The following is an 18190-nucleotide window of genomic DNA, read 5'->3' as shown; positions in this document are numbered from 1 at the left end:
GGATGGGCTCCCCACACACCCCTCAGTGCGGATGGGCTCCGGCGCGGGCGCTGCCTCGTGGGAGCCCAGGGAGAAGCTCTCCCGCCTTTCCATGTTCCCAGAGGAGAGAGGAGGGTTCCTGCCCTGTGTCCGCGGGCTGCTCCGTGCTCGGCGTTCCTCTCCTCGTCCCGCTTCCCGAGGGCGGTGCTGCCGTGGGGCGCTCCCTGCACCTGCAGGGATTCTCGTGGTCCTGCTGCCAGCGCGGCCTCGAGCTGAGCCCTGCTGCCCCCGGCCGGCCCCGCGCTCTGCCGGCACCGTGTCCGCCTCGCTGCCGCGGGTCGGAGCGGCTCTGCAGCCCGCGTGCCGTCCAAGGAGCGTTTCCAGAGGGCAGGGGCAGCCCCAGGCAGCGCGGGAGGGAAGGAGCTTCCCTTTCCATGCGCCCTGGTGTCCTCCGGGCCTTGCAGAGCCGCTAAAACGGAGTCTGGGGCAGCACGGGGGGGCTGGCGGGTGCTGTGGCCCTGGGAGGGGGTGGCCGTGTCCGGCACAGCCCGGTGCCGCCGTGGGAGCCCCCGGGCGCCGCTGCCGCTGCCGGAGCCCCCCGAGCGGCACCGCGTCCCCGCCGTGGGCCCCTGCGCAGGGAGCCGGCGCGAGCGGCTGCGCGGGGCTGCGGGAGCGGCTGCAGCGCAGGAGCTGGGGCTGCAGCGCAGGAGCTGGGGCTGCACACGCAGGAGCTGGGGCTGCAGCGCAGGAGCTGGGGCTGCACACGCAGGAGCTGGGGCTGCACACGCAGGAGCTGGGGCTGCAGCGCAGGAGCTGGGGCTGCAGCGCAGGAGCTGGGGCTGCACACGCAGGAGCTGGGGCTGCAGCGCAGGAGCTGGGGCTGCAGCGCAGGAGCTGGGGCTGCACACGCAGGAGCTGGGGCTGCACACGCAGGAGCTGGGGCTGCAGCGCAGGAGCTGGGGCTGCAGCGCAGGAGCTGGGGCTGCACACGCAGGAGCTGGGGCTGCAGCGCAGGAGCTGGGGCTGCAGCGCAGGAGCTGGGGCTGCACACGCAGGAGCGGCTGCGCGGGGCTGCAGGAGCGGCTGCGCGGGGCTCTCACTGCTGCGGCCTTGGCAGAGCCTGCACTCCTGCAGCCGCCTGCCTGGCTGCTGCTGAGCACCAGCGATGCCCTGCGGCTCCCGGCAGTTCCTTGGCACTCCCGGCAGCTCCTTGGTGCTCCCGGCGGCTCCTTGGTGCTCCTGGCAGCTCCCTGGTGTTCCTGGCAGCTCCTTGGCGCTCCCGGCAGCTCCTTGGCGCTCCCGGTGGCTCCTTGGTGCTCCCTGCTGCTCTTTGGTTCTCCTTGCAGCCCCTTGTCGCTCCTTGCAGCCCCTTGCTGCGTTTGCAGCTCCGTGTGGCTCCTCTCAGCTCCTTGCTCGACTTTGCTTGACCTTGCAGTACCCTGCAGCTCCTTGGTGCTCTTCGTGGCTCCTTGCTGCGCCATGCAGCCCCTTGCTGCCTTTTGCAGCCTCTTGCTGCTCCTTGCTTGACCTTGCAGTACCTCGCAGTACCTCGCTGCTCCTTTCCGTTCTTTACTACTTGACTTTGCTTGACCTTGCAGCATCTTGGTGCTCCCAGGGCCCCTTGCAGCGCGTTGCAGCCCCTTGCAGCACGTTGCAGCCCCTTGCAGCCCCTTGCAGCGCGTTGCAGCCCCTTGCAGCAGGTCTCGTGCCTGCTGCCGCTCTGCCCATGCCCAGCCAGCCCCGTCCCCAGCAGCAGCCCCTGCCCTGCTGCAGGTCCCGGCCTTCCCCCGGAGCCGCGGTGCCGTCCTGCCCCGCTGGAGCCGTCCCCAGCGCCGTCCTGCAGCCCCGGCCCCGCGGTGCAGCCGGTGCCCCGGGTGCCCCCCTGTGCCGCCCTGCGACACCCGGGCTCCTCAATGCTGCCGGGGGCTCCCGTCCTTCCTGCTGCCGGCACCGGAGCGCGGCCTGGGAGCCGGAGGGCAGCGGGGACAGGGATGAGGATGAGGATGGTGGTGGGGAGGGGGATGAGGATGAGAACAGTGGTGGGGATGGGGATGGTGGTGGGGATGGGATGGGGATGCCGGGGACGGTGGGGATAAGGACGGTGACGGGGATGCCGATGCTGACGGTCTCTCGCTGTCCCGTTGCAGCTGCCCTACACGGAGCTGGAGAAGGTGAGCGGCATCGAGGAGGCCAAGCACTACCTGCGGCAGAAGCTGCGGGAGCTGCGGTTCTGAGGCCGCGGGGGACGGAGCTGCCCGCGGGCAGCAGGGGATATTTATTGTGTCGGCGAGGGGCAGGGGAGCCGGGGCCCGGCCGGCTCCGTCCCCGCGGGCAGCGCCGGCGCCGGGAGCAGGGGCCGGGCGGGACGGAGGGGGCGTGGGAGCGGGGAGAACTTTCCAATAAAACCGGTGAAAAGTGTGCAAAGTCCGTTCCGTTTATTGGGGCGGGGGCGGCCGCGCGAGCCGCGACCCCCTCCGCGGACGGGGCCCTCGGGGCGGCCCCGGCACCGCCGGGAGCTCGTTATTGCCGTGGAATTCCTCCTCGCTGAAGGACCTGATTGTCTGGTTGGGCCGGCCCCGCGGCGCGCGCTGGGGGCCGCCTCGGTGGGCGCCGCGGGGCAGCGGGGGCTCCTCTTTGGCAGGTCCCGGCGGGAAGGAGCGGCGCCCGGGGCCAAGGCACAGGCGGCGGCGCCGGCCCGGACGGCCTCGCGGCTCACACCGGCATCGGCATCTCGTTGTACTCGTCCACCCCTTCCCGCTCGTCCAGGACGGGCTCGGCCTCGTCCGCGTCGAGCTGCGGACGCGGCCGTGAGGGGCGGCGCGGGGCCGCGGCACCGCCGGAGCGCGGGGCCGTCCCGGTACTTACACACTTCATCTCCCGGTCGGTGAAGATGCGGCTGAGCAGGCACATGCGGAGGGGCACGGTGAGGATGAGGATGAAGGGGAAGGCCAGGGAGGCCACGGTGGACATGACGGCCCAGAGCACGGCCAGGCAGGCCAGCTGCAGGCTGGTGAAGAGGTGCATGCGCAGCGTGCGCACCTGCGGGGACGGCCGTGAGCGCCGCGGCCGCGCACAGGGCCCCGCGGCCGCCCCGCCGGCCCCGCGCGGCCCCGACCTTCTTGACGTAGGGGACGTCGGGGTGGTGCTTGGGGGGCATCAGCAGCAGCTGCAGGCGCTCGTAGAACTGGATGCCGTTGAGGGAGGTGACGCCCATGTAGAGGAAGATCCCGAAGAGCACGGCCAGCGGGATCTGCCGCAGCAGGTCCCCGATGACGATGGAGAGGCCTGGGCAGAGCAGCGTCAGCCGCGGCGCCCAGGGGACCCAGAGCTGCGGCCGGCAGCCCCGGTCCCGCTGCCCCGCGGGCGCCCGGCGCGACCTACCCACGAGCACGGCCACCAGCAGCCCGGTGACGCGCTGCTCCTTCACCTCCTGGATCTTGGGCTTGTCGCCGGGCGCCACGGCCTTGCTCATGACGGTGAGCGCGTTGGCGTGCGTGACCGAGCGCACCGTGGCCGCCGCCAGCCAGGGCAGCCCGAAGAGCGCGAAGAAGCCGCCCATGGCCACGATGAGCAGCAGGTCAAGGTGGAACCCGGAGCCTTTCTGCAGCATCCGCTCCTTCTTGCTGATGATCAGCCTGGGCACATGGGCGAAGTGTTGGCGCGGCCCGGCACAGCACGGCATGGCTCGGCACAGCATGGCATGGCTCGGCATAGCATGGCATGGCACTGCACGGTGTGGCATGGCTCGGCACGCAGACGCACACACAGAGCAAGGCATGGCAAAGCGCAGCACAGCATGGCACGGCTTGGCACGGAACGGCGCGGTCCGTCCCGCACGGCCCCGCAGGGCCCCTCGGCCGCCCCCCGCTCACGTGGTGATCTGGGTCTCCATGAAGATGAGGATGAAGACCAGGATGGCGGGGAGGCCACTGGCCACCATCATCCACACGGGGAAGTCGCTGTTCTCGCCCAGGGGGTTGATGACCCAGCCCCGCTTCTCCGGGGCCGTCACCGAGAAGCCGCTGGGCACGCTCAGCTTCTGCGGGGACAGGGCGGCGCTGGCACGGGCTGGCACGGGCCGTCCCGCTCCTCCCGCCCGCGCGGGGCCGCCCGGCGCTCACCTGCGTGTACGTGTCCTGGATGCTGTAGTCCACCAGCACCATGACCAGGATGGCGATGGGCACCCCGAAGTCCCCGATGAGCCGCCGGATCTGCAGGGAGAGCGTGACGAGGCCAGGCCCGGCGCGCGGCGCCCGTCCCTGCGCCCCGCAGCGCGGCCCCACGCACCCGTCCGGGGAAGAAGCGGCTGTTCTTGAACTTGCGCAGGAAGAAGGCGATGAAGAAGGTGCCGGCCATGAGCACCAGGGAGAGCAGCGCCGTGTTGGGCTGCCCCGTCACCTTGGGCGCGGAGCGGCCCCACGTGCCGTTCCCCGGGGCCGCGCTCGCGTTGCCCGCGGCCTCCCCGTCGGAGCCGTTGGCCTTGAGGCAGCCGTGCAGCGGGTGCTCCTGGAAGATCTGCCGAGAGCGCCGCGCTCAGCCCGCGCCGCCGCGCGCCCCGCGGCCCCGGCGCTGCCGCTCCCACCTTGGCCAGCTTGGAGAAGGTCTCATAGATGAAGATGAGGGAGATGAGGAAGGCGAAGATCTCCTGGGTGAAGCGGGACACGAAGCGCACCAGGAAGCTGCCCTCAAAGGCCACCATGAGCAGCACGATGAGGATGAGCCAGAAGCCGATCCAGACGCGCCCCACCAGGTACTCCAGCCCGTTGGACGTGCAGAACTGCCGGAGCCGTGCGGCGGGCGGACACGGGGCCGGCGTCAGCAGCGCGGCCGCCGCGGCCCCGCACGGCCCCACAGCCCCGCACCCGCCCTCACCGTGAAGAAGGCCTCCTCGAAGACGAGCAGCGGCCCTGAAAAGCCGATGACGAGCAGGGGCTGGGCGCCCAGCAGGCAGAACAGGACGCCCTGCAGCGCCGTGGAGATGATGAGCTCCGAGACGCCGATCAGGTCGTGCGTCTTCTCGCCTGTGGGCAGCGCGGGTCAGGCACTCGCACAGGGGCCCTGGGGCGATGCCGCAGCCACGGCGCCGGCGGCAGCGCCCGCCCTGCCCTCGGGCGCAGAGCAGCGCGCGCACCCGCCATGCAGCAGTGACCCCACAGCCACGCGCAGCGCCCCACAGCCACGCGCACTGTCCTAAGAGCCACGTGCAGTGCCCCATGGCTGTCAGTGCAAGTCCCCCACAGCTGTGCATACAGTGCCGCATGGCCACGTGCAGTGCCCCATGGCCACACGCACTGTCCTAAGTGCTATGTGCAGTGCCCCACAACAGTGTGTGCAGCGCCCCATGGCCACGTACAGTGCCTCACAGCCACGTGCAGGGCCCCACGGCCCCGCCGCTCCAGCTCCCCCTGCCCCACTCCAGACTCCCCGTCCCGGTCCCGCTCCCTGCCTGCGCTGGTGCCTGTGCTCACCCAGCAGCCCCCCGAAGGTGATGGCCGGGGACAGGGCAGCGAAGTAGATGAAGATGACGGCGGCGATGCACTGCGGGTTGAGCGCGTCGCGGAAGTCGCTCAGGTAGTGTGGGTAGCGGCGCCGCACGTCCCGGATCAGCCCCCCGAAGGGGCGGCCCGTGCGGCGCAGCGGGTCGTCCTCCTCCTCGCCCTCGTCCTCCACCACCTTCAGTTTGAGCAGGGCTGCACCGGGGACAGCGGCCGTGAGCGCGGCCGGCCCAACGCGGCCCCGGCCCCGGCCCCGGCCCCGGCCCCGGCCCCGCACCTTTCTCCTCGGGAGACTTGGGCTCCAGCAGCAGGCGCCGCTCCTGCTCCTCGCGCTTCTTGAGCATCTCGCGCTGGAAGTGGGCGACGCTGCGCAGCAGCTCCTCGCCCTGCACCTCGGAGGGCGGCAGCACCACGCTGCAGTCCAGGAACTCGTTGATGGCGTTGAGCAGGTCGTGGCGGTCGTCGGCCAGGTAGGCGGCCTCGTGGAATTGCTGCCGGGGACGGCGGGTCAGAGCGCATGGGGCGGCCATGGCCACAGCCCCAATGGGGACCTGGCCCTGGGACCTGCCCGCACGGACACCCATGGCCACAGCCAGGCAGGGACGGGGCCCTGGGACCCCTCGTCTGCATTGACACCCATGGCCACAGCCAGGCAGGGACGGAGCCCCAGAACCCCCCTGTCTGCATTGACACCCATGGCCACAACAGGCAGGGATGGGAACCCCCCCTGTCTGCATTGACACCCATGGCCACAGCCAGGCAGGGTCGTGTCCTAGGGACTCTCCATGTGCACAGACACCTTGGCCGCGGCCAGGCAGGGTCTCGCTGTCCCCAGCGAGCCGTGGGGACACAGCTGAGAGGGCTCCATGCTTCCCGCTGGGCCGCAGCCCCGTCCCGCCGGCGGCGCCGCTCACCTTGTCGGACATGAGGGTGGAGATGGAGCGCCCGATCTCGTGGTAGTCCATGTGGGTGCTGCTGGGCCCCAGCAGCACGAAGAGGAAGCGCACGGGCACGGGCACCTCCAGCACGGCGTCCAGCTCCACGGCCTCCTGCAGCCGCACGAAGGCCATGGTGGGCTGGTCCAGGAACTCCACGCAGCCTGCGGGGCAGCGCCGGGTCAGCGCCCGCGCGGCGCCGCGGGACCCCCGGCCCCGAGCCCCGCCGTACCCACGAGCACCACCGTGGCCTCCGCGTTGTCCGGGATCTTCTCCAGCAGCTTCAGCTCGTGCTTGGACTTGGAGCGCGTGATGCCGGCGGGCGGCGTGGGGGTCAGCACCTCGCGCTGCGGGCAGAGCGGAGCGGTGTCGGCGGAGCCGCGGCGGCGGCGGCGCGGGGGGCGGCGGGGGGGCCCCGCTCACCTCGCGCTCCACGTCCACGCGCGTGTCGTGCTCGGCGCCGTGGCCACCCATGAGCGGCTCGGTGACGGCCGGCTCGCTGCCCTCGCCCACGTGGTTGGTGCTGTGGTGGTGCACGAGCAGCGAGCCCAGGCTGCCGGCCGAGATGTTGCGCGGGAAGGAGAAGTCCTTCTCGTCGCTCGGGTGGCTGCGGGGCAAACGGCAGGAGTGTCAACAAGGGTCGAGCACCGTGGGGACAGGGATGCAGCAGGGACGGGGACGCCGCGGGGACAGGGAATGCCAGTGGGACGGGGACACCATGGGGACAGGGAATGCCGGTGTGTTGAGGACACCGTGGGGAGGGGGATGCTGCGGGGATGGGGATGCCGTGAGGCCGGAGAATGCCAGTGGGATGGGGACACCCTGGGGACGTGGACACCGTGGGGACGTGGACACCATGGGGATGGGGACACTGCGGGGAGGGGGACGCCGCAGGGACGGGGACGCTGCAGGGACGGGGACGCCGCGGGCGCAGCTCACCTGTGCTTGAGCAGCAGCGCGCGCAGCACGTTGGCGCGGTCCTCAGCCCGGATCTGGTCCGTGATGACCATCTGCTCCACCACCTGGTGAGCCACCCCGGGCAGCGTCTTCTGGTCCAGGTCGAGCAGAACGGCGCCTGCGGCCGGGAGCCGGGGCTGAGGCGCGCGGGGCCCCACGCAGCGCCCGCCGCGGCGCCTGCCCGGCCGCCCTACCGTGCGCCAGGGTCTTGCGCAGCTCCAGGAGGCTGCGGAAGGAGAGCGAGGCCACGTGCGGCTTCCCCCAGCGGTCCGTCTCCTCCTCCACGTCCTCCTCAAACTTGATCCAGCGAGCCGTCTCCTTCCACTGCAGCTCCTGGTTCTTGTCCACCACCAGCTCGTTCAGCTCCACGAAGACCTGCGGGGCGCGCGGGTGAGCGCGGGGCAGCGGCGCAGCCCACGCACGCAGGGACCGGGCGGCCCTGTCCCCCACGGGGCACCCGTGGAGCTGCTCCCATGCAGCGGGTCCCTGCGCCGGGGCCGCCCGTGCCCGAGCGCGACGCTCCGTGTCCCCCGCACCTCGTGGGGCTGCCGGTCCTGCTTGCGGAGCCGCGTGCTGGGCTCCTTGTGGTCCCTGCCCACGTGCACGACCTGCGCCTTGGCGCTCTTCCGCACCAGGTGCCGGCGCACGCCAGGCACGTCCTCGAAGCGGTGACCTGCGGACACGGGCGCCCGCGGTGACGCTGGCGGTGGCAGCCGGCACACGGGGGGGTCTCCACGGCACCCAAGGGGTCTCCGCAGCACCCAGGCCGGGAGGAGCGCGGCCGGCGGACACTCACTCTTCATGTAGTCCAGGTCGGCCGAGGCCAGCGTCTGTGCTTCCGACTCATCCGTGGGCATCTTCTGGTACTGCGCCTGCTCGGCGCCCGTCATGCTGCCGATGCGCCGCCGCTCGTGCAGGTTGTAGCTGCGGTGCCCCGGCTGCGCTTTGGGGACGGGGCGCCCGGGGGAGCCGGGCTCCTCGGCGGGCGGCCCCTCCGCGGGGCGGCCCCGCTCGCCATCGGGGCTGCAAGGGGGACGCGCTCAGGTGGCGCCGGCCGCGGAGCCCGGCCCGCCCGGCCGCCCGGCCGCTCACCTGGCTGCGGGGACCGCGGGGGCCGCGGGGCCGCCGGCCTCGGCGGGGGAGCCCGGCCCGGCCGCGGGGGCGGCCGCCTCCTCTGCGCGGTGCTCGGGGGCCTCGTCCTCCTGCAGGAAGAACTGAGGCGAAGGGTGAGGAGCCCCCGCGGGGTCCCGACCCGCCTGCGCAAACCCACCCGTCACTGGCCTCCTGAGCCGCCTGTGCAAACGAGTGCCCAGGAGCCAGCCCTGCATCACACCCACCCTGCACCCATGCATGCACCTCTGAACCCATCAATGCACCCATGCATGTACCACAGCGCACACCAACAATGCACCCATGCATGCACCCCCGAACCCATCATTGTACCCATGTACGTACCGCTGCGCACACCAATGCACACATGCATGCACCCCCTGAATCCTCCAATGCACCCACACATTGCACCCATGCACAAAGCTCTGCACACACCAACACACCCAACCATCACCCATGCACTCACCCCTGCACTGGTGCGCACACCCATCAATGTGCCCACATACACACCTCAATCCACCAATGCACCCACACATATGACCGTGCACACACCCCACCGATGCACCCACCCATGCATTCCCCAATGCACCCAGCACCCCAACCCCGCTGCACCTGCACCGCCTCCGCAGGGCTGCCCTGCAGGAGATCCTCCGCCGAGCGCTCGGTCTCGGTGTCACCCGCCTCGTCCTCATCCTCCTCTGCCTCCTCGATGGTGGGGGTCTCGCCGGGGGCGGCCGCCCGGTGCCGCTTCTTCTTGCCCTTCTTCTGGGCGCCCTTCTTGCGGCGGGCGTCGGGGGGCAGGTGGGTGGAGAGCGGGTGGTGGATGTGGTGGGACGACTGGCGATGGTCTGCGGGGGACGCGGCGGCCGTTGGCCTGGAGCCGGCCCCGCGCGCGGCGCCCAGCGCGCGGCCCGGCCCCACTCACACTCGAAGTCCTCCTCGCCGTAGCTGCGGCCGGCGTCCTCGACGCTGCGCGGGTGCGCGTCGCTCAGGATCTCCTCGAAGCGCTCCACGCCCAGCGCCTTGTTCAGGTCCTTCTCGTCCTCCTCGGCGAAGCGGGGCGAGCCGGGGCCCAGCGCCTCCTGCTCGGGCTGGGGGCAGCGCCGGCGCTCAGCGGCACCGCCGCGCCGAGGGACAGGGACCCTCGGCCACCCTCATCCCCGCAAGCCCCTCTGCACCGTGGCCGGGTGCACCTTGGAGCTGCCGGGTCCCCCCACAGATCCCGGACTTGCCGCCTCCCTGTCCCCACTGCTGCCCTCCCTGGCAAACACCAGAGCTGTCACCCTGCTGTCCCCAGTGCGGTGCTCCTCTGCACACCCCAGATCTGGCACCACCAGTCCCCGGTGCTGTATCCCCAGCGCGTCCTGTCCCTGTCACCTTGTCGTCCCCAGTGCCGTGCTCCCCTAGCAAACACCAGAGCTGTCACCCCACTGTCCCCGTGCCACACTCCTGCGCTGCACCACACACCTGACACTGGTGCCCTCCCAGTGCGTCCCAGTCCTGTCACCTTCGTGTCCCCCACATTGCACCTTCCCACTGCACCCTGAGCTGTCACCCTGCGCTGCACCCCCACAATGCACCCAGGGGCCACGCGCGCTGGGTGCAGTAGCACGGGCTGGGTGCAGGGTGAGGGTGCACGGCTGCATGTACGAGGGTGCAGGATTCGGGTTCTGGGTGCGGGTTCGGGTTCGGGCTGCGCGCGGGCCCGCGCCGGCCGGTCCTACCTGAGTCATGGCGGAGCCGGGGCCGGTACCGGAGCCGCCGCTGCCGCCTTTGCGGCGCTTTATGCGGGCGGCGCGGCGCGGGCCCGGCCGGGAAGGTCACGGCGCGGCGGGGGCGGCGGCGGCTCCTGGCCCCGCGCTCGCCAAATATTGACGGAGCGGCGGGCGCGAGGGGACGGCGGAGGGCGCGGGGCCCGCCCGCATCCCGCGCCGCCCCCGGCCCCCCGCCCGCGCCGCCCCCGCCACGCACGGACCCCCCCGCCACGCACGGACCCCCCCGCCGGGACGCACGGAGCCCCGCGCTGTGCCCGCCCCGCCCCCGCCCGGTACCGCGGCCGCCGCCGGGACGCGCGGACCCCCCCGCCCCCTCCCGCCGGTGCACGTGCCCCCCCCGGCCCCGCCCCCGCCGAGAGCCGTCCCCGGTGCTGCGCGGGGCCGCCCGGGCTGCCCCGTTGTCCTTGTCCCCCGCGGCGGCTCTGCCCCCCCCCGCACGGAGCGGGGACCCCGCTCTGTGACCGCGAGCGGCGGCTCTGCCCCCCCGCACTGCAGGGCCCCCCCGGCCCCCGCGGCCCCCCAGCTCGGGCAGTGCCCGGTCCCTGCCCGGGGCTCTGTGTCCAGCCCCCCCATCGCCCCCAGCAGTGACCCGGGGTAACCCCGGGACGTGGGGCCACGGGGGGCCGGGCTGGGGGCACGGGGTGACACCCCGTGTGGGGCACGGGGGGTGCCGGGGGGCTGGGGCGCCCCAGGGTGCGGGGGGACGCGGTGCTCAGGGCACTGCCCCCCCACCCCATGACCCTCTCCTCGTTCCCCATGTCCCCCCTTGGCCCCCTGATGACGCCCCTGGACCCTTCCCCAACCTCCAGGTCCCACCTGGACACCCTACGGGACCCCCCCAACCCCGCCTTGCTCCCCATGTGCCCCCATGCCCCTGTGTGACCCCCCAGATCCTTCCCCAACCTCCAGGTCCCCCACACATCCCTGTGTGACCCCCTGGGAGCCCTCCTCACTCCCCACAACCATTTGTGTGATCCTCCAGACCCCTCCTCACCCCCTACATCCCCCTGGGATGCTCTGCATGATCCATCTGGACTCCTCCTCATCCCCATGTTGCCCCAATAACCTCCTGTGTGACCCTCTGGACCCCTCCTCACCCCCTGTGTCCCCCCGGGATGCTCTGCCTGATCCATCTGGTCCCCGGCCTGCACCAGCCCCCAATGCCCACACGGTGCCCCGGTCCTGCTGGCCCCACTGCTCTTGCCCAGGCTGCGGGTGCAGCGCCTGCCCCACGGTGCCAGCCCCACATCCCTGCCCGGTGCAGGTGCGCAGCCCCCACCGCAGCACCCACCGCTGCCCCCGGCTCACCCGCGAGCGCAGCAGGAAATCCATGGAGCGGCGCGGAGGACCCGGCAGCGCCGCGCGGGCGCTGCCGTCCCCGTCACGTGCCCCGTGCTGGGACGGGCCCGTGGCACCGGGCAGCCCCAAGGGTTAATCATTAACGGCGCCGCGCGGCCCAGGCGACGCCGGCGCCCGGGAACCGCAGCGGCGTCCGCCGGGCGCAGGGATGGACGGGCGGGCGGGCGCCCAGCACGCTGCTCGCACCCGCGGTGCCCGCAAGGGCGACAAGGCCATGGCCCTGCCCTGCCCCACGGCGCTAGAACCCCACAGGCCTGCCCCACGGGCTGCACTGGGGCTGCAGCCCTGCCCCATGGGCTGCACTGGGGCTGCAGCCCTGCCCCACGGGCTGCACTGGGGCCAGAACCCCACAGGCCTGCCCCACGGGCTGCACTGGCACCGCAGCCCTGCCTCGGCGCTCGCCCGTGCCCCCGGTGCCCGCGTTGCAGGTGCCGCCGCTCCGCGCGCCCGCGCTGACACTTACACTCGCGAAGGCGGTCGAGACGATGTGGTGGATCTCGGAGGACACCGGCGAGTGGCTCATGGTGCGGCGGGGGCCGGCGCGGCCCGCTCAGCCCGGCTCCTTCCCGCGGCGCTCAGGGGCCGGAGCCGGGGCCGCATAACCTGGGAGCAGAGCGGAGCGGCTGAGCCGGCCCGGCCGGGAAGGACAACAGGGGTGCGGGCTGCGGCCGGGACCGGCTCCAGCGCCGTTTGTCTTGGCCCGGGGGCTGAGCGGGGCCACGGTGAGGGCGGCCAGAGCAGCGCCAGGATGGGGCTGGGATGGGCTGGGATGGAGCCCAGATGGAGTCAGGATGGGGCACCGCACCCAGCACCCCACGTCAGCCCTGGGTCCTTGACCCCATCGCATCCCCATCCCATCTCATCCCAACCCATCCCTGTGCACCTGCCCTGGGCCTGTCCCTGCTCCGGGCCGTCCCGGCCGCCGCCGCCCTGGATTTATGGTGGCGGAAGGGCCACGTGACGGCGGGCCCCGGAGCATGACTGCGCCTCACGCGCGTTACTCACCCGCCCCCCGCCGGCACCCGGCCCCGCTGGCCCCGTCCCTGTCCCCGCGCCCGGAGGCTCCGCGGCCCCTGCAGGCGCTCGGAGCGCAGGGACCGGGTGGCTCCCATGGAGCTCCTGGACGCTGCCACCTCCAGTGCCACCCAGCACAGTGGGAGCTGCCAGCCCTGAGCCGCCCTTTCCACAGCCGGGGGGTTTCCAGAGGCCGGGATTTTCCACCGCCGCTGCCCTGCAACCTTGGCCAGCTCAGGGCTCATCTCCTAGTGGTGCAGTGCAGCACAGTGTGGTGGAGCCTCCTGGCATGGAGCAGTGCAGCACAGTGCGGTGCAGGCTGGCATGGTGCATCATGGCACGGAACGGTACAGCATGGTGTGGTGCAGCATGGTGCAACATTGCATGGAATGGTGCAGCACGGTGCAGAACAGTGCAGCATGGCATGGTATGCTGCAACATGGCATGATATGGTGCAGCACAGCACGACGCAGCATGGCACGGCACAGTGCAGCACGGCATGGAGCGGTGCAGCACAGCACAGCCTGGCACAGTTCAGCACAGTGCAGCATGGCACGGCATGGCGCAGTACAGATAAGGCCCAGGCAGCGTATGCGGAGCCAGCACATGCCGATGCTCCGCAGATCCCTGGGAAGGGGGAGGCCGAGCTCCGAGCAGCGGCTCCGGCTCCCTGTCAGCCGGCACGGAGCGGCCAAGCCCCCGTGTGCCCGCGGTGGTGCCGGTACCTTGGGCGCCGCAAGGCCGCGCTCCCTCGTAGCGGCCGCTTGGCCCAGCACTGCCCGGCTCCGGCTGCTCCGTAATCCCCACGGCCCGGCCACGGCCAGAGCCAGAACTTCCACATTCCAGCAAGCGAGCGCAGATTAGGCGCCGTGCCGCTCTCCCGGGGCGCCCGCCAAGCCGCAGCCCACGGCCGCCACTCCCCTGCGCTGCCCCGATGGCCGGGCGCAGGCGTGGGGCGCGGGACAGCACCGCATGGGATGCACCGGGGACGGGACAGCTGGGATGGGGTGTACGGGCTGCTCCGCAGCCTCACCCTGCCGTGTTCACGCCAGCCCCAGCACCATGTGCCGGAGGAAGGCAGCCCCGGGCGCCAATTGCCAAGACGAGATGGATCGGCCCCAGGCACCACCGCCTGAGCCAGGCCAAGCCGGCCCTGGCACCGCGTGCCCAGCAGGGCCAGGCTGGTGCCAAGGCGGGTCAGGCTGGTCCTGGGCACCCTGTACCAAGGTGGGTCGGGCTGGTCCCAGGCACTGGGTGCCGAGCCGGGTCGGGCTGGTCCCAGGCACCCCGTGCCAAGCGGAGCTGGGTGGCCATGGCCATGGGCCACCTCCCCGTCTCCCCACTGGTGGCACCCACAGCAGCCCCGGCGCTGGCAGCCGCAGGGACCCGATGGGACGAGCAGGCAGCTCTGCCCCCGCCGCCTTCAAACCCAGGCCCGGGTGCAGCAGGACCAGGGCCCGAGTGGAGGGTCCTGTTGCCAGTGGGCCATGCGGGGACCCCGTGCTCCACCGGCGCTGCCCCCCGGGCTCCCGCTGCCCGGCCCTAAGCGGCTCCGTGTGTTTAATCCCGGCTGCAGCCCGCGGGGATTAGGGCTGCGAACACATCTGGGATTGTTCTCCCGGGAAGCAGGGCCGGGCAGTGGCTGCCGGTGCCGCGCGGGCGGCCGAGCTCCCGGCTCCGCGGGGCCCTCTTGGCTCCCGGCGGCCCCTGGCCGGGCCCCGCTGGAAACGGTGACGCGCAGGCGGCTGCCGGCACTTCTGCTTTCCGAGCGGGCGGCTGAGTCACCGCCGGGGACGGCCGAGCAGCTGGAAGCGGCGCCCGGAAACGGCGCCCGCGAGCCCGGCCCGGGGCGGGAGCGGCCGCCCCGGCCCGCGGGAGCTGGGCCGGTTCCTGCGGGAACCGCGGGAGCCTCCCCCGGACAGGAGGGTGTTTGAATAACTGAGCCCGACAAGCCGGGACGATTAGCGGCTTCCCGGCACGGGGCCGCCCCACTGCGGCTCGGCCTGCGCCGGCCCCGGGGAGAGCATCCCGGCCCGGTTAACCTGCCGGGACCGCGGGACCCCCGTGCTCCCCCAGCAGGGTACGGGGCCGGGCCTTGTGCCCTCGTCTGCCCCATCCGGCCCCCCGGCTGCCCCTCGACGGGGCCGCAGCGCTGCCGGCGCGGGGGCTGGGCGGCCAGGCAGCCGCGCGGAGCCGGTGCCGGTGCCGCAGCCCGGTCCCGGTCCCGGGAACAGCCCCGCGCAGGCGGGCAGGGCCGGGCGCAGACCGGGGCGGCCGCCCCGCGCGCTGCCGCATTCCTGGGCCAGCCCCGGCCTGCCCGCCTCATCCCGCCTAAGACGCTTACGGGGCAGCGCGGCCGGCACCACACCCGGAGCCAGCGCCGCGGGGGCCCCGCGGGGGCCGGGGCGGCTCTGCCGGGGCCCTGCCCCGCGCCGGGGGGCCGCGGCGCTGGCACCGGCCCCGCTGCAGGGCCGGAGCGCGGCCACCCCGCGCTCTGCGCCGCGGGAGCCGCTCCCGCCCCGCGCACGCGACCCGCAACCCGCGCGGCTTCCGAACCGAGCGGCCAGCTGGGCATCACCTGCGTGACCAGGGCATCGCGCCCACCGCCCGCTCCAGCGCCCGCTGCCCCAGGGGGCAGCGAGGAGCCCGCAGGGTGGCACGGGGCGACACCGCGCCAGGAACGGTTGCGCCGGCGCCCCTCGACGGCTGCGTGTCCCCGCCGCCACCTCCCCGCGCCCGGAGCGAGGCCGGAGCTTCCCGGGCACGGAGCATCCCTGCGCCAAGGCGCCCGCAAACCGCTGCTGCGGGGAGGAGCCGCGGGCTGCTGGGGCCCTTCGCAAGGGGCCCGGAAGGAAGCGCTGCCCGCGCGGGGCCCTCGCGGCGGTGGCAGAGCTGCCACCGGGCTGCGGGGACGGAGCCGCGACCCGCACCGGGACAGGGCCCCGTCCGCACGGCGCCGGCCCCGGCCCTGGACCCGGCGCTAACCCCCGTTCAGCTCCTCATCCCGGACATTCCTCGGGGCTCCTGTGTGCCAGGGCGGGCGCCTAGGGGAGTCGGGTGGGCAGAGGGGCGCGCGCCGTCCCTGCCCCGTTCCTGCCCCGCGCCGCAGCCCCCGCCGCTGTCACCCGCTGCGCTCCCGCGGTGCCGCTGCCCTCACCGCGGTCTCGCGCCGCCGGCGATTTGCTCAGCCCGGCAACCCTGGAAGCCACCACCAAAAACATCCTCCCCCCGCCGCCTCCAGTGACCTCAGGACAGCCGGATCCGGGGGATGAATCACGGCGCTGCCCTGCGCAAGCCCGCGCGCGGTGCCACCGCCGCGACCCGGTGACCCGGCGGCGGGGACGCTGTGCGCGGGGGAGCCCCGGCCGCACGGATCCCACCGGGCAGCTCGTCCCGTCTCCCTGCGACGGCACTGGAGCAGCTCCGGGGTCACCCCCACAGCGGGGTCCAGTACCGGCGCCGAAGCCCCCCGCTTTCCCGCACCGGCCGGCGCTGCAGAGCGGCACCGCGACAGCCCGGAGCCCACGGGCAGCTCCCGCCGCGTCGCTCCCGGGGCCCGCGCGGGGCCGGGCGGTCCCGGCACTCACCCCACGGCGCCGCGATCCCGCTCTGCTCTCGCCAGCGCCCGCAGCGGGGCCGGGCGGCGGCGGGAGGCGAAGCGGCGCCCCGGGCCCTGCTGCCGCGGGGCCGCTCGCGCTCCCTGCTCGCGGCGCTGGCGCTGCCGGCGCTCGGCCCCGCAGGAGCTTTTATACCGGCGCGAAAGAAAAAAAGCGGCGGCGGCAGCGGGGCGCTTTGTCTCGGCAGGCCTGCAGCGGGCCACTTTATCCAAACAGAGCGCGGTGCCAAGTCCCCGGAGCGGCTCCTCCGGCAGCCCCACCTCCACGCGGCCCCGCTGGGCACGGGGCTGGCCGGGGGCGGGGGACCGTGGGACACGGGGCTGCGCAGGGACCCCGGGACACGCGATGGAGGGAACCCGGGACATGGGGCTGAGCGGGGACCCTGGGACACGGAGTTTTACAGGGACCCCAGGACACGCTGAGCAGGGACCGTGGGATATGGGGCTGTGCAGAGACCCCGGGACATGCTGCGCAGGGACCCTGGGGCACAGAGTTTTATTGGGACCCGGGGACACGGGGCTGAGTGGAGACCCCTGGACCCGCTGCGCGGGGACCCCGGGACATGGAGCTGAGCGGGGACCTCTGAACCCGCTGCGCAGGGACCCCGGGACATGGAGCTGAGCGGGGACCTCTGAACCCGCTGCGCAGGGACCCCCGGACATGGGGCTGAGCGGGGACCTCTGAACCCGCTGTGCAGGGACCCCGGGACACAGGGCTGAGCGGGAACCTCAGGACACAGGGATGAGAGGGGACCCTGAACCCGCTGCGCAGGGCCCGTGGGACATGGAACTGAGCGGGGACCCCAGGACACGGGGCTGAGCGGGGACCTCAGGACACGCTGCGCAGGGACCCCGGGACACGCCGCGGGCTCTGCGGCCAGCGTGGAGCCGACCCCGTCGCGGGGCCGCGACTCCCTGCGCGGGGGCTCCGCGCTCCCCCCGTCTCCGGCGCCCCGCGGGCGGGCAGCGCGCCCGGCCCGTGGCCACCGGCTCCCCTCTAATGACAGGGCTGCGCCGGGGCTGCGGGGGCCGCCGCCAGGCTCATTATCCCCGGGAAGGGCGGCCAGGCCGCGGTTCCCAGCGTCCCCTCCCTTCCGCTGCCCCGTGGCCGGAGCCGCTCCCGCGGGGGTCGTGGGGGGGACCCGGCGGGCAGCGCAGCCCCCGGCCCCTCTCCGCACAGCTGGGACGGCGGAGCGCGGGGCCGCGCGGGGCCGCATCCCCGCAGGGACCCCAGCGAGGGGCTCGGAGCAGCGTCCCCGGGCCGGGCGCGGGGGAGGCAGGGCCGGGGCAGCCGCAGGGCGCCGTTGGGCCGGTGAAGCGGCGAGCGCTTGAAGCGGCGCAGCGACCCGAGGGCGCGCGGGCAGCGCCGGCCCCGCCGCCTCACGGGCGGCCGCTAATCGGCCCGACAGCCGCGGGGCGGGGGGGCCGCGGCAGCCGCTTCCCGCCGGGGACGGCGGCCCCGAGGGGCCGGGAAGCCGCGGGGAGGCAGCGGTCCCGCCCCGCTCCGGGCGCCGCGGAGTCGAGCCGGGGCCGCCGCCGTCCCGGCTCCCGCCCGGCCCCGCTGCGCCGCGGGACGCGGGCCTGGCACGCGGGGACCGGAGGGGGCGCCACCGGGACCGCGGCGGCCGCAGCTCCGCTCCGGGGCACCCGCCCCGCCCGTCCGGTCCCGCAGCCGCCCCGGGGAGGCCCCGCGCCGGCGGCGCCGCCACCGGAGGGCGCGGGGCGCCCGTCCCTCTCCCGCCCCCGTCCCGCGCCGCTTACCGAGAGCCCCGGCGCGGCCCGCGGTCTGCGCGCGCTGCGCGGGGGCGGCCCCGCGCGGCCGCCGCCCCCGCCCCGCCCGCCGCCCCCGCACCGGGCGGCACCCAGCGCGGGAACCGCCGCGACCGGACCGGACCCCCCGGCGCCGCGGCCGGGACCGGAACGGCACCGGGACCCGGCCCCGGGCCGGCG

At 73.9% G+C, this 18190-nt stretch overlaps 1 protein-coding gene across 1 annotated transcript; it reads right to left on the bottom strand.

Moving 5' to 3' along the window:
- Positions 1-2668: 2668 nt before the first annotated feature.
- On the bottom strand, positions 2669-18045 carry LOC104569162 (anion exchange protein 2-like). Its single transcript, XM_088539501.1, has 23 exons — positions 18002-18045; positions 12074-12213; positions 9402-9567; positions 9089-9324; positions 8459-8580; positions 8163-8389; positions 7903-8039; positions 7561-7741; positions 7349-7484; positions 6833-7016; positions 6642-6756; positions 6389-6573; positions 5752-5965; positions 5448-5669; positions 4852-5000; positions 4562-4756; positions 4267-4494; positions 4101-4190; positions 3852-4018; positions 3361-3614; positions 3095-3264; positions 2845-3018; positions 2669-2772 (listed from the first exon to the last, which is right to left on the bottom strand). The coding sequence occupies exons 2-23, from the start codon at positions 12131-12133 to the stop codon at positions 2692-2694; spliced, it is 3693 nt and encodes a 1230-aa protein (XP_088395627.1). The 5' UTR covers positions 12134-12213; positions 18002-18045; the 3' UTR covers positions 2669-2691.
- Positions 18046-18190: the final 145 nt, after the last annotated feature.

The sequence above is a fragment of the Tinamus guttatus genome, unplaced genomic scaffold, assembly GCF_059628265.1.
Source record: "Tinamus guttatus ecotype Peru unplaced genomic scaffold, ASM5962826v1 Tinamus_guttatus_pri_ptg001766l, whole genome shotgun sequence".
In the NCBI taxonomy this organism is placed as follows: Eukaryota; Metazoa; Chordata; class Aves; order Tinamiformes; family Tinamidae; genus Tinamus; species Tinamus guttatus.
This window is presented reverse-complemented; position numbering and strand designations above follow the sequence as displayed.

Bases quoted from the DNA above. Each gene is read 5' to 3' on its own strand.
- LOC104569162 (XM_088539501.1), bottom strand. From the start codon at position 12,133: ATGAGCCACTCGCCGGTGTCCTCCGAGATCCACCACATCGTCTCGACC. The intron at 7,017-7,348 runs GTGAGCTGCGCC...TTTGCCCCGCAG, and splicing joins GCGCTGCTGCTCAAGCACAG to CCACCCGAGCGACGAGAAGG. The intron at 4,495-4,561 runs GTGGGAGCGGCA...CGCTCTCGGCAG, and splicing joins CCTTCTCCAAGCTGGCCAAG to ATCTTCCAGGAGCACCCGCT.